Source organism: Helobdella robusta (assembly GCF_000326865.2).
Source record: "Helobdella robusta unplaced genomic scaffold HELROscaffold_4, whole genome shotgun sequence".
NCBI classification, from domain to species: domain Eukaryota; kingdom Metazoa; phylum Annelida; class Clitellata; order Rhynchobdellida; family Glossiphoniidae; genus Helobdella; species Helobdella robusta.
In genome coordinates, this window is record NW_008704902.1 from 2,140,969 (window position 1) to 2,153,520 (window position 12,552).

The 12,552-nt window shown below is 32.7% G+C and overlaps 1 protein-coding gene across 1 annotated transcript; it reads right to left on the reverse strand.

The window, feature by feature from the left end:
• Window positions 1–48: 48 nt before the first annotated feature.
• Window positions 49–9,879, reverse strand: HELRODRAFT_162255 (hypothetical protein; the record flags this gene model as incomplete). The annotated part of the gene is made up of 24 exons (XM_009024514.1): window positions 49–135; window positions 279–481; window positions 574–918; window positions 1,043–1,287; window positions 1,452–1,758; window positions 2,195–2,439; window positions 2,507–2,745; window positions 2,908–3,087; window positions 3,246–3,582; window positions 3,936–4,207; window positions 4,317–4,503; window positions 4,747–4,950; window positions 5,220–5,519; window positions 5,826–6,152; window positions 6,307–6,492; window positions 6,589–6,834; window positions 7,146–7,260; window positions 7,313–7,431; window positions 7,674–7,811; window positions 7,939–8,126; window positions 8,202–8,430; window positions 8,791–8,931; window positions 9,364–9,598; window positions 9,678–9,879. The coding sequence occupies 24 exons, from the start codon at window positions 9,877–9,879 to the stop codon at window positions 49–51; spliced, it is 5,277 nt and encodes a 1,758-aa protein (XP_009022762.1).
• Window positions 9,880–12,552: the final 2,673 nt, after the last annotated feature.

The window sequence follows — 12,552 nt, forward strand, 5'->3', positions numbered from 1 at the left end:
ACTATTAGTTTTAAAATCACTTCACTTTTTTGATTATGAATAATGTATTCAATAGTCTAACACGGCTTGTGTTGGCACGGGGATCGTAACTCTCTTCCAGTTTTTGTACATGGCTGAGTTGAAAGTTCCATCTAACTATGATTGTTGTTGTTTCAATAAAATCAGTTACAGATTTTAAAATTTCAAATGGTTAATTTGTATTTTTGATTGATTTTGAACAAACGTAAAATAAACCAACGGGCGCAATCCATTTTCTCAGTTCAGTGCACAGTACCAACCTGCTGAGCGGTGCAATGGTAGACATCGGTGGCATAACATGAGGGTACCACAGGGTACCATGTCCTGCCTTGGTCCACTGAAAAATCGAGAGAGATGTTAAAAATTGTCGAGTGGAAATCTCCGCATAACATGACTAATTCAAATTGAATAAACGTCATCTTGGATACAGGGAAGTCCCACGTTTCAATGTACCTTCTTTCGCCTTTTTGAGAATTTTTTAGCGTATTTACAACTAAAACATTTCATATTTAGTAAACAACTTCAATGAGTGCTTAAGCATTCATTTCAACTTACTGTTTTTACTAAAAACAAGAACATCGTGCCCAGATTTGCAATAAATTCCAATAAATCCACCAATCAGATTAGACCAGATTTCATAATTTATACCGCCTTTAAAGTCATTTAGGAAACCAAAATGTTGTTTATGATGCAGCTGAGTTTTACGACTACTATTGAAATTGTTCCCATTCAAATAAGTATTGAAATTAGCATCGTCTGCAAAGGCACGTTTGTGTGTGGCCTCATCTCCTTGGTAGCTTTCCTCATTGCCACCATCTTCCTCCATCAAGTCAGTGATGACGACATCATCAATAAGGACAACGTCATCAATGCTCCAGCCTGCCCTCTCCAGATTTCCGGCTAAAAATATTTATCTAAAATTATCAAGTTTTTGAAAATATCTAAAAATTAGTTTTTAAAATAAATTAAGCACAAGTATTATAAACGTAAATTTTTAAATGAAAAAATAATTCTCATTTGAGACGTGGATCTCCAAGGAGTTGCCACCATCGGAAAACTGTTCGATTTGATTTTGAATTTCTAGCTAAGTTGAAAGAAAGAGTTTGTGGTCTGTTTGCAAGAGCGTGTGGATCAAGTTGTTTCATTGTTGTCCACGTAATTCCGTTGTTCGTCGAGTAGTCAAATATGACGCGATCATCGTAACTGCGGGGCGGCTTGCAATCTTTAACATTTAACGTTAGGCCTATTTGTATCAGAAACTGTATTGACCTGAACTCAAGAAAATTGGCAAAATGAGTAATGAATTAGATTTTATTTAAAATGCTCACGTCTTTAATTTGAATCTCGTAACAAAGAATAAAAGACTGGTTTTTACTATTTACTGTTAATTATAAAACAACACTTAACTTATCAGACAAAATTTTTTAAATTACTTTTTATGAGTAACATCTAATGGGAAAGTTCTGGCCATTCTTGTGCCATAGTTGTTAAAATTTAATGCTTCACTCCTCAATCCCGAATCTCCAGTAGCTGCGTAACAGGCTGCCAACCCAACTGATGCACCAAGCACTTCAGACCAATATTTCGAAAGCTTGCTCTTGCTGGTCCCTTGGTTGTCTACTTTGGAGTTGATTTTATGTCTCGCATATGTGAAAGTTTTGTTGTTGGTGGGTGAGGTTGTAGCGTCAAACTTGTCGATCCACCGTACGTCCGTCAAACGAAAATGCTCACAAAACTTTCCTAGAATAATAAAAAAATAAGAATTAATTAGTTTTAAAAAGCATTTCAAGAATAACTCAGAGTCAGACGTATCATGAATCAACCTATTTCAATTTGGCATTTACTTTTACTATTTTACAAATTAACCGGCTAAGCATATGACCGACACGCTTTTCCAACTGATAAGCAAATCCGTCAAATAAAATTAAATATTGATTGATGTGAATATCAGCTGAATCAAATTATTAACGTTCATTTTTCCATTTATATAAAAACATTTTGTTTGTTGACATATCTCGTATTTTGAGCCATTTTAATCTATTCTGATTTATTGCTTTTTCCAAGAGGTTGGAAACGATAATATAAGACTTGTAATAAACGGCGTTTCAATGCTAACTATTCATATTATTATTGTTGATTTATAAAGTTGTTAATAATTGTATGCCATTGTTCCAACCTTTGAAATCTTTGAAACAAAGACATCCATCGACCGAGCACAATCCTTGGCCAAAACAGTGTTTGTAGCAAGCGGGCCCAACATACACGTCAGATAGCGCAAACGTGAAAGGGTAATTGTTATTATTGTTGTTATTATTGTAATTGTTGGTGTCATTGCTTTTAATTCTGTCGGCTGAATAGGAATTTTTGTCTAATTTAATGATTCTGCTGTTGTTACTTTGAAGCCATCTGAAGTTGAAGGTCCTGCGACGGGTAACAAAACATAAAAATTAACAAAATAAAATTAGGAACACATTAAAAAACTAGGAACCTTATTGAAGTGGACATTAAATGATCGAGTGGGACAACCTCGGTGACCCAACCTACTCGGCCACCTTCGTAGTACACGCTCGCATCCATCAGTTCAGACTTTGTACAAGCCGCATCATCATAACCTGGCGCTTGGTAGCATGGAGGTTTGACCAGATGCCAAGTCATTCCACGATTGATGGAATATTCCAGGTAGACAGGATGGTTTGGATTGAATGACTGACTGCAGCCAACGTTTATCTGGCTCCATCATAACGGTTAATGAAATGTTTATAAAGTGAATTATTGAAGGACAGACATGATTTTCAATGACCGTGCAAGTAATTGTCCAAATAAAAACCTCATGCAAAATACTTTCATTATTACGCATTATTAGCGTGTATCAATTTTAACATTAACCACCTTGAATTGCAGAACATCTCCGGGCTGGACAATCAGTTCGGTGGTCATGGCAATTTTTTCGGAGAAGTCCAAGTTGAACATGATGACAGGATGCGCGGAGGAGCAATAGTAACCGATCATCGAGTCAGTCAACGTCATCCAACCATCGCCGTCTATTGAACTGAACTCTTTCAGTGATAGCTTTTAAATGTATATAAATATTATATGTATATATATATATACATATATTATAATTTATTATTCATAAAGATAAATTTGTTAAATGTTATAGATCAAGTTTACAAACCATGTAGTTTTTCAAATGTACGTATAAAAAAACAACAAAATAAATAATCTACCCCGTTAGCATTAGCTGTTACTTTCGTGCTTCTCTTAGTTTTGGATGTTTCATAAGAGTCGATAATTAAATCATCAATCGCCCACTGTTCATCAATTTCATACATCAAATCGTGGTTTTCATCGGAAACATCGCCGTAATTCCATCCACCTGTCTCATTTTCGTCGTACTCATCATAATAGACATCATCATATGAGTTTTCTTTCTCGTTAATTCTTGTCTCATAGTCGTCATCATCATCATCATCCATGATGTAGTCGTAATATTTCACGGGTTGCCAAAATCTGAACTGCACAGGACCAGTTTGGGCTTCAGGTGGAAGTGCGATGTGGACAAATCTTTGAGTGAAGAATTTTTTTAACTCTACAAAAATATAAAATTTCGCATTTCGCAGTTATCGACATTGCCGTTATATCGTGTATAAAAATTCAAATTTTAAAACTTAATGACTCGAAAATATTTTTTATTCTAAATTAAGCTGCTGTGTGAAACGTTCAATAACACTTGAGCATGAATCAAGTTGAAAAGTTAAGCAGTGTTCTACAATTTTTAGATGATAAAACTTCGTTTTTTTCCTAAAGTTTGGTGAGCATATTATTATTTTTTAAACATAATTTAGATAATTTTGCATCTTTCTATAAAACTCATATCTTCACAAAATTTCAAATGTGAAACTTAAATTCAATTTTACCTAGCTGCTCTAAAATGGTCTACCCAGAACTCTTTCAACAAATCCCATGTAGCTCCGCCATTTCTTGTGTAGGAAAGCAACAAATTTTTGTTGTCACCTCTCTTCTGCAGATCACGTTCGTAACATTTAGCATTATTTTCAGTATTTAGTCGTGGTTTAAATTTTTGCGATAAACAATTTGAATTGTTTGATCCACCGATTTTTAAGTAGAACTGAATGAAGTCCACACTTGGACCACACAAATCTCTAGTCGTCGCTCTTCTTAGCAAACTCTGACGGAATAATAAGTATTAATATAACTAGCAGTGCGTTAATTTATTACAAAATGTACGTTATGAAATTACGATTTTTAAAACGTTTAAAAAACAAAAATCAACCAACTCCATAGAAGTACAAAGACTCTCCAGCCAAAACAACACCACATCCTTCTCCAGCCGTCACGATTTTTCCTCCAAGCAGCTCTTGCCAATGAGAGTCAAAATTCGTTACAGTTGAAAAATTTAAATTCATCTTCATTGGCGGGGGAGTTATATATCTGCAGCTCTCTCCCTGGAAACCTGCATCGCAACTTTTGTTTTAAAAGTTTTTTAATTGTTATCATTTGAAATCTAAAACTGAGATTCGAATTTTAAAAATTTATCTTCAACGACTTAAATATAAACATTTAATGTTTCGGTATTTGGGCGGTTTTAAATGTAATTTTAATGGACATTGCAATCTTTTGCATAATTTTTCAATTTACAAAACATTGACGACATTATAAAATTTGATAGCTTAAAAATTAGAACTTAAATTACAAGGCAGTTGTTACTTGCACTCTCCAAAAAGACATTCACCGTGTCCGTTACAATGATCAGGGCAGCTCGGTCCAATGTACAAATCGTCTAAGGCCCACAATTTGCCGTTGCTAATAAGGTGGTGGTCAAGTTTATGGTCATTTATGTGGAAATCCATCTTGCTTTGATAGAACTGGTGGAGACTTTTTGTTTCAAACTTAAACCTTGTGTATGGTGACCTGAAAAATATACACATAATGAACTGGTATGGTATATTTTAGTTAGTTTCTGATGACGAGATAGTCAAAAAAGTCAAGTTAAGTTAAATTTTTTTAAGAGAATAATAACATAGATAATAACATAATTAATTATCTAAGTTAAATTTTTTTATTGGTGCTATTTAAAAATCTCTTAAGATTACTGGCATAGAAGCACTAACAACGAGTGTTGAATATTTATTGGATTAGCACAAACAGTGTTTAACAAGTCAGTTGTGAAGAAAACTAACAATGCATGTTTAGGGATCACAATGACCAAATTCTTCCAGCCATAATAGAACTCAACTGGATGAAAAATGGATCCTTGTTTATAATTATTGTCACAATCTCCCATCGCCACACATCCTTTTTCAAGGATGTTCCAAGTTTTTCCATTATCAACAGAAAATTTAACCACAAACACAGATAACGCAGATGGTGTACTTATCAAATGAGTTATTCTTGAACAGCCATAGGCCAGTTTAAATTGAATTATATGGCCTGAGTTGACGTGCAATGCATTGGTTTCTAAGGAGGAAAGATATTGGAACCTAAATTTCCATTTTTAAGTTAATAAATTTAATCATCCAATCAATAAAATTATTTTTAAAAAGCTAATTCAAAAGCAGATGGGCCTTGAAATTTAATTCAGAAGTAGTTAAAGAAAAATGGACGAAAGTTCTAAAATAAAGAAGAAAAAAAGGATATAGGAAGTTAGTAAATATTTTTGTATTTTTCGTAAAGTTTACTATCAAAAAATTTATAAATAATGTGGTAATATTTTTATTAAACGATTTTTCTATGAAAATTTAATTAAAAATACTAAAACAAAGAAATGTAAGTATTTCAACCACAACCTATACACATTATTTCTCTGGCAATAATTTCCAACGCTGGCTTTGTCAAAAATCATTTTTCCTTTCCCTGCTAATTCAGGATCAGGAGAATGGAATCTTTCCAGTAGAGCATCATGCATAAAGGTGGCATAAACAACATCATCCAGGGCCCACACCTGATTATTCAGCTGTGCATCTGCCGGCTGCCAAATTCTGGTGTTGCATATGTTTCTGCTGTAGACGCTGCTGTCGCTCTCTAATTTGTTTTTCTCATTTGTAAGAATGGCTTCGAAGGTGGCGTCATTTGGTGGATTGTTTCTCCGGGGTTCGATGTTTATCGTGAACGTTCTGTTGTTGGGTCAAATGAAAATTTTTAAAAATAAACAATTCTTAAAAAATTCAAAACCATTGATTTAAATACAATTGAAAAAGAATTTACGATTAATTTTCAAATTGAAATTAGTTTAATTTAAAATTAATTAAACAAATTATTTTCACATACTTTTCTTTTATGAATTCTCCAGTAGACAGTGAAATGTTTTTCAACGTTTTCCATTTCACTCCACTGTCACATGAAATTTCAACAAGAACGAATGCGGCAACGACATGAATATAACTTTTATTGTTGACAGCATCATCAAATTCATCTTCATAGAAGTCACAAACTTTTAAAGAGAATCGTAAGAACCTTTTTTTTGTAAAATATTGAAAAAATTGCTTGAAACGGTATTATCGTTAAAAATAGAGACACTTTATTTGAAAACGACACTGTACAAATACAAACTTAACTCCTGTGGTGTTAAACATTCTCATGACGCCCATCCTCAATCCTGCCTCATTGAAGACCATTGACCTTCCTGATGACAAAACTCCGCACGAGTACGAGGAAGAAGCCCCAGTGTGATAAGAAAACAAATGACCAATCTCTTCCTCGTCATCCAACTTGAATGGAGCGTCAGCAAAGTCTTCATGAAGTGGTGGTTGAGGTGATGACGTGCAATGTTTCTCAACGCCACCACCTTCACAACTTCTGAGAATATTTATTATTACATTTCTGCGATGAATTATTTGCAGTTGAATAAATAAATGCTTTTGAATGTAGTTATTGAGAATAATGATGTATAATTATAAACAGCTGATGGTAGTAAGTCTTAACTATATATACCCATGGTCATAACTTATGAAAAAGGAATGATTAAAACATCTAATCAAATTATGATGAACTTCAATGAACCCCAAAACCCTAGCCATAAAATTCTATTTCTAACAATAATAACAGTTATAATAATAATAATAATTATTATTATTATTATTATTATAGTTTTAAGAGCAATCATCTACCTGCAGGTTAAGTTTGGCAGACAGTCTCCACTTCTTGACCAACACTCTTCACGACAGTGACCAACGTAGACTGATGTTAAAACGTTGAAGTAAATTAGTGGAATTTTATAAAATACTGCAAATAAAAAAATTGATAAATGAAAAGTGTGAATGAACAGAAAGTTCACCCTTGAGCACGTTCCAGAGGACTGTACTTCCACTTCTTCGATTGGTGACCGACCATCGAAATCGTACTGGCGATGTGTTGTTGAGGGCCTCACTTAGAAGGATCGTGTGTCTTTGCTGACTGAAACATTTTATACAAATGTTACGATTATGATGGATAAATTAAAAATTACAAAAATATGACAATGAGGTATTGATTGTTTTGAAGCAATGTTTACAACAAACAGTACACGAATTGTCGAGCTATTGTTAAAAATCGCAAATCATTTTGAAGGTGAAACATCCCAATGCAAATCAATCAATCAATAGAAATATACTGTAATTGTTGTAATCAGTTTAATAACGATACTTAATTAAATTAACTTTTGAATCTCGTTCCTGTCGTAAAGATGCACGGAAAAAGAATGCGATGTGAGGTAACATGCAGGCGAGTTGAAGCAGATCTCATGCAGTAGGTTCCAATGAGCGCCATAATCTCCAGAATACTCGATAGACATCACGCTGATGTCGATAAATAATTTAAATCCAATGAAACTCGTAAGAATCACTAATGTTATTAATGAAAATATTAGAATAATCTTAACATAAATTGAAAAATTTGTAACAATAAACGGTTTATAAAGTAAACCTTTCAGTGTGGTCGTATATGAAATTTGCATCTAAGAGAACTTCAACAGTCACCTGCATTACCAATTCTGTACCAGTCGAAAGTAAGTTGTCGTCATTACCAATAGGAGACTTGTTTAAGGTTAAGTCATTGCTTATAATGTAACTCGCGTTGTTTTCAAAATGCAAAAATGATCTTTCCGTCAACATCTTTGGAATATATCAATGTTTTGGTGAAAGTTTACGTGATTGCAAGACGTGAAATTATGAAAACATTGATCTCACCTTTAACTTTATTTGATTGAAAAATAACCAATTAGAAGCATCAATATCGTTGAAGTTATCGAAAAGAAAATTTTTAAAACTAGTAGATGATTTGATTAGCACATCATCCAATCCCCAGCAAGATCCTGTGTAATTCGTTTCGTTGGGAATAGAGACCCACCTAACACAGTTCTTTGGCTCCCTCAACTCTTCTGGCAGATTTATATTAAATGTGGTTTCTAATTCGATCCTGCGTTTCAATAATTATTTCCAATTTATTTAAAAAGTTTGAGGTGTTAAGTATAATATAGGTAAACCTTATAGAAGCTATCTCAATGAATTTTGAACAGTTTTTAGAACCAGCTTGAAGGGAAACATATGAATCGTTCATGTTTCGGTTCAAACAAGTCGAATGATCTGCATTCCAAATAATTATTTTATCATCTTATGAATTCATTTCATTGTTTCAGAATAAATTAACTAAGACGATTTTAGTTTTAAAAAAGAACCAACATATTTTAAACTCAATTGAATGAACGGAGCTTAAATCCATAGGCACGGTAACCTATGAAAAAGATATTTAAATATTAATAAGAAAAATATTTCTAACTGTTTTTCATAAGTTGATAAATTTTTTTTTAAATGACAAAAGTAAACAACCATTTCGACTTCATCATTATTTTGACATGTCATTGATTTGTAATTAGTTGAGTCGCAATCGTTTGAAAGCTGGAAACCCTTGGTCGACCGCCTGTTGAAAGGAAGCATTTTGTTTCTGCCAGTTTTATTGAATAATATTTACAATTCACTGCATACCAAAGTCTTCTGGAGAAGAATGTTGTAGAATCAAAATCATCTCTAAATATTACTCCAGCTTCGTTTAAACTTGCTAGGCTCTTCGTGACTGTACGTTGGATTACATCATTAATAATTCAAGAAAGCAAAATTTATAACTTTAATAGAAAAATGATTCAAAATTATTTTGAATAAATTTTATTAAAAATTAAGCAAATACTAAAAAATTTAGTTTCAGAAACTGTGTACATCACCTTCGTACCGGCACAACGTCGCTGCTCGATAATTTTTCATTATCATTATAGAGTCTATTTTTGCAGTAATCCTGAATAACACCACCCAGTTAAATTACTATGTTCTTTGATGGAAAGTAATAAAATAGTTGTACCTGAATTGAACGCAGTCAGAAATATCATCTGGAGCTTTCCAGCTGAAAAATAATTTGATTTTTTCCTTTCCAGGTTCTTCAACATTCAGTACGGACGTGCATAAGTTGATGTTGTTTTCATTTTCGCTGGAATGCTTGTCTGCGTCCGCATCATTGTCTCGGTCCGTAATGTGATGATTGCCATATGACGCAATAACTTTCAAACTGTCAATATGTTCGCTCAAGGTGATCGATGCTGGCAAAACAAATGGAAGAAAACATCATATTTATTAAATATTTTATAAAATATTCAAAAGTTCAAAAAATCTACTGACCGTTGTAATGATGGTTCGGTTGGTAGAAATCAACATCCCCCTCAAATAACAAAATGACGTTCAAATCATGCTTCTTGCTGCTCTCCAGCTTGTTGATTTGACATGGAAAGAAAGCAGCATCAATTTGAATGGTGCCAATCACAACAACTTGCATCAACGTACAGATTATCAACAAATACCTATGCAAATCGTTCAGACACATTTCCAACGTAAATAAAATCTTCAGTGAGAACTCGACTGCATGCCCGTTAACACTAATTTGAATGAAAGTGAAATATCGCTAGGCTGATATAGGCTGTGCAGTGCATATCGTAGCAGGCCTTTAAAACTTCAAATACACAACAGACTGATTGATAAACAGATTACTTAAATTTATTGCTCCAATCGGAAACAGACATTCACAACAGCCTAAACAAGTTCTCCATTAAAAAAAATTCAGCTGACTGATGCATGTTTTAGTTGATGGTGACGAGTTGATGAATTTCAGTACATATTTTTACTTTAATGTTTGTGCAATAAGTGCCATTTGTATTAAAATTGTATTTAAATAGCGCTACAAAAATGGTAGCGGTAGAAATAATTTCTATAACACAGAAATTGTTATCGTTCTGATGGTTACGCAGTTTCGGGCAGACCTACTTTAATATCACTTCTGCTAAATCGTGTTATAATTATTATACGATCCTCATTCTATTTTGATATTTACAATAGTAACGTTTCTTTTCTTTCAGACATTTTTTATGTCTTGTTACATAAACTTGAAAAAATAATTCTCTCACAGCAAAATCTTCATTTTAATGTTATAACAAAACAAAAGAGCAGTACAACGCTGATAAGTTCATTTGAAAGCAGTCCACAGCAGCAACTAAACCAACTCTTAAGATAACCCTGTTGCCTGCCTTTTATGGCTTGATGGCTCAAAAATCATTACTTCTGAACTGATAAGGTATTTAAACAATTTATTTATTGATTGCTTGATTGATTTGACTTTTATGTATAATAATTTATGTATGATCATTTATTATATATAAGGTACTTTAAAAAAAAAGTTAAATGCTGTCTGAAAGATAAACATGTTCATCATTTATATGCAACATTTTATTCATTATAATTTGTATCTATTAAGTTATTTAGTAGAGTTCAAAATATCAATTGCATGGAGCGAAATTTTGTGTCAGTAAGGTGATTTGAAGTAACTTTGCACAACTGCTTGTTTAATGTTTAGAGACTTTTGTCTCATCTGTTTTGTTGTTGTTGTTTGTTGTTGTTGTTGTTGTTGTTGTTGTTGTTGTTGTTGGAGTTGTTTGTTGTTGTTGTTGAGTTTTGAATTGTTGTTGAGCAAAATTTTGTGTCAGTAAGGTGATTTAAAGTAACTTTGCACAACTACTTGTTCATGTTTAGAGCCTTTTGTCTCATCTGTTTTGTTTTGTTGTTGTTGCTGTTTGTTGTTGTTGTTTAGTTAGAACAAATGTTTTATATTCATTTTTTTAAATTATTCTTTTGAAATAAAAAATTAATTTACATTCAAATGCATTTCAAAAAGCTAAATGCAGAAGACATAGAAATTAAAACTTTTTATTAACGGCAGAAACATTGCAAAAGAAAGCTTGTCATAAATAAGTTGCAGCATATTTTTTAATCTAAAATACACTAGTGTGATTTATTGTTGCCCAAGTTGAACATCCTAATAGATGTTTATAACCGTTTTATTGAAAGCCTTCATTTGCTAGCTGCTATTTTGATGCGAATTGAAGAGTTGTGTATTTTATGAGCTGTTAATTAATTACGCATAACTTTGCATGACTCCGCTATTGCACCAACATCCATCCATCTCTACCTAACCTATCAAACATTAAAGATGCCAAACTTTGTGTGGCTTTAAAGCAAGATGTGAACAAACTTTTTTGACATACATCTTATATATGTATATGTGTGTATACATACATTATATGCATGTAAACATTTCTGAACTAATGTAATTATCACATCATCCTCAGATATAAATTGAAAATAAATGCAATTGTTCAGCATTTTTGTCAAATTTATCGATTTGAAAAATTTGTTGAAATATGAACTAGACAACTTGGCAATGCCACTCCTGTTATTTTCATTCAGCAATGATCTTTTTTTAGACTTATTTATATTCAAGCAAAAATATGTTTGTTCACAGAAACATGTAAACTCCAATATTGAAAATATACTGCGTAAGCTCTGAAAGGAACAAAATTAAAATATTCTCTGCGAATAATTCTGAAAGTCTGGTATCCTATTAAATGCTTGTGAATAAAACGTACAAATGGGCCAAACTTAACTTACGTACGATACCCACGCAGGCTGTCTAAAATGATTGGCGTGGTAAGTGGCATACGATGAACTAACAAGCATTACAATTTCTTTACAATATCATATCGTTTTGACAATTTTTACAGCTTTATAAAATTCTATCCTCACCGAGTGTCTTCAAAAAAGACTCACTCATCTTTTCAATACATGCACATAGGAATTTTAGCATTAAACTTTTCAAGTAAGAATAACTCTTTGGCAAAATAAAAAAAAGTAATAAGTCTATAAACCTTTTTAAAAATTAAAAATAAAATCGAAAATGCTTTACGCTGAAACACTGATCAGTACAATTATTTATGGAAACTTTTTATTGTTTTGATAACTAGAAATTATGTCGGATGAAATTGTGATTGGTACAATTGATGTTCGAGCCAACAAGATTTGCATTTTTCTCCACTTATCAGCACTGGATGGATGCCTTCGATGTGCAGCATCAAACACGCCGCATTAATTACCCGCTAATTAACTCAGTCTCCCTGCCAATGATTTATTAACAAAACAGACACATTTTTTAAATGGAAATTGTTGCCGA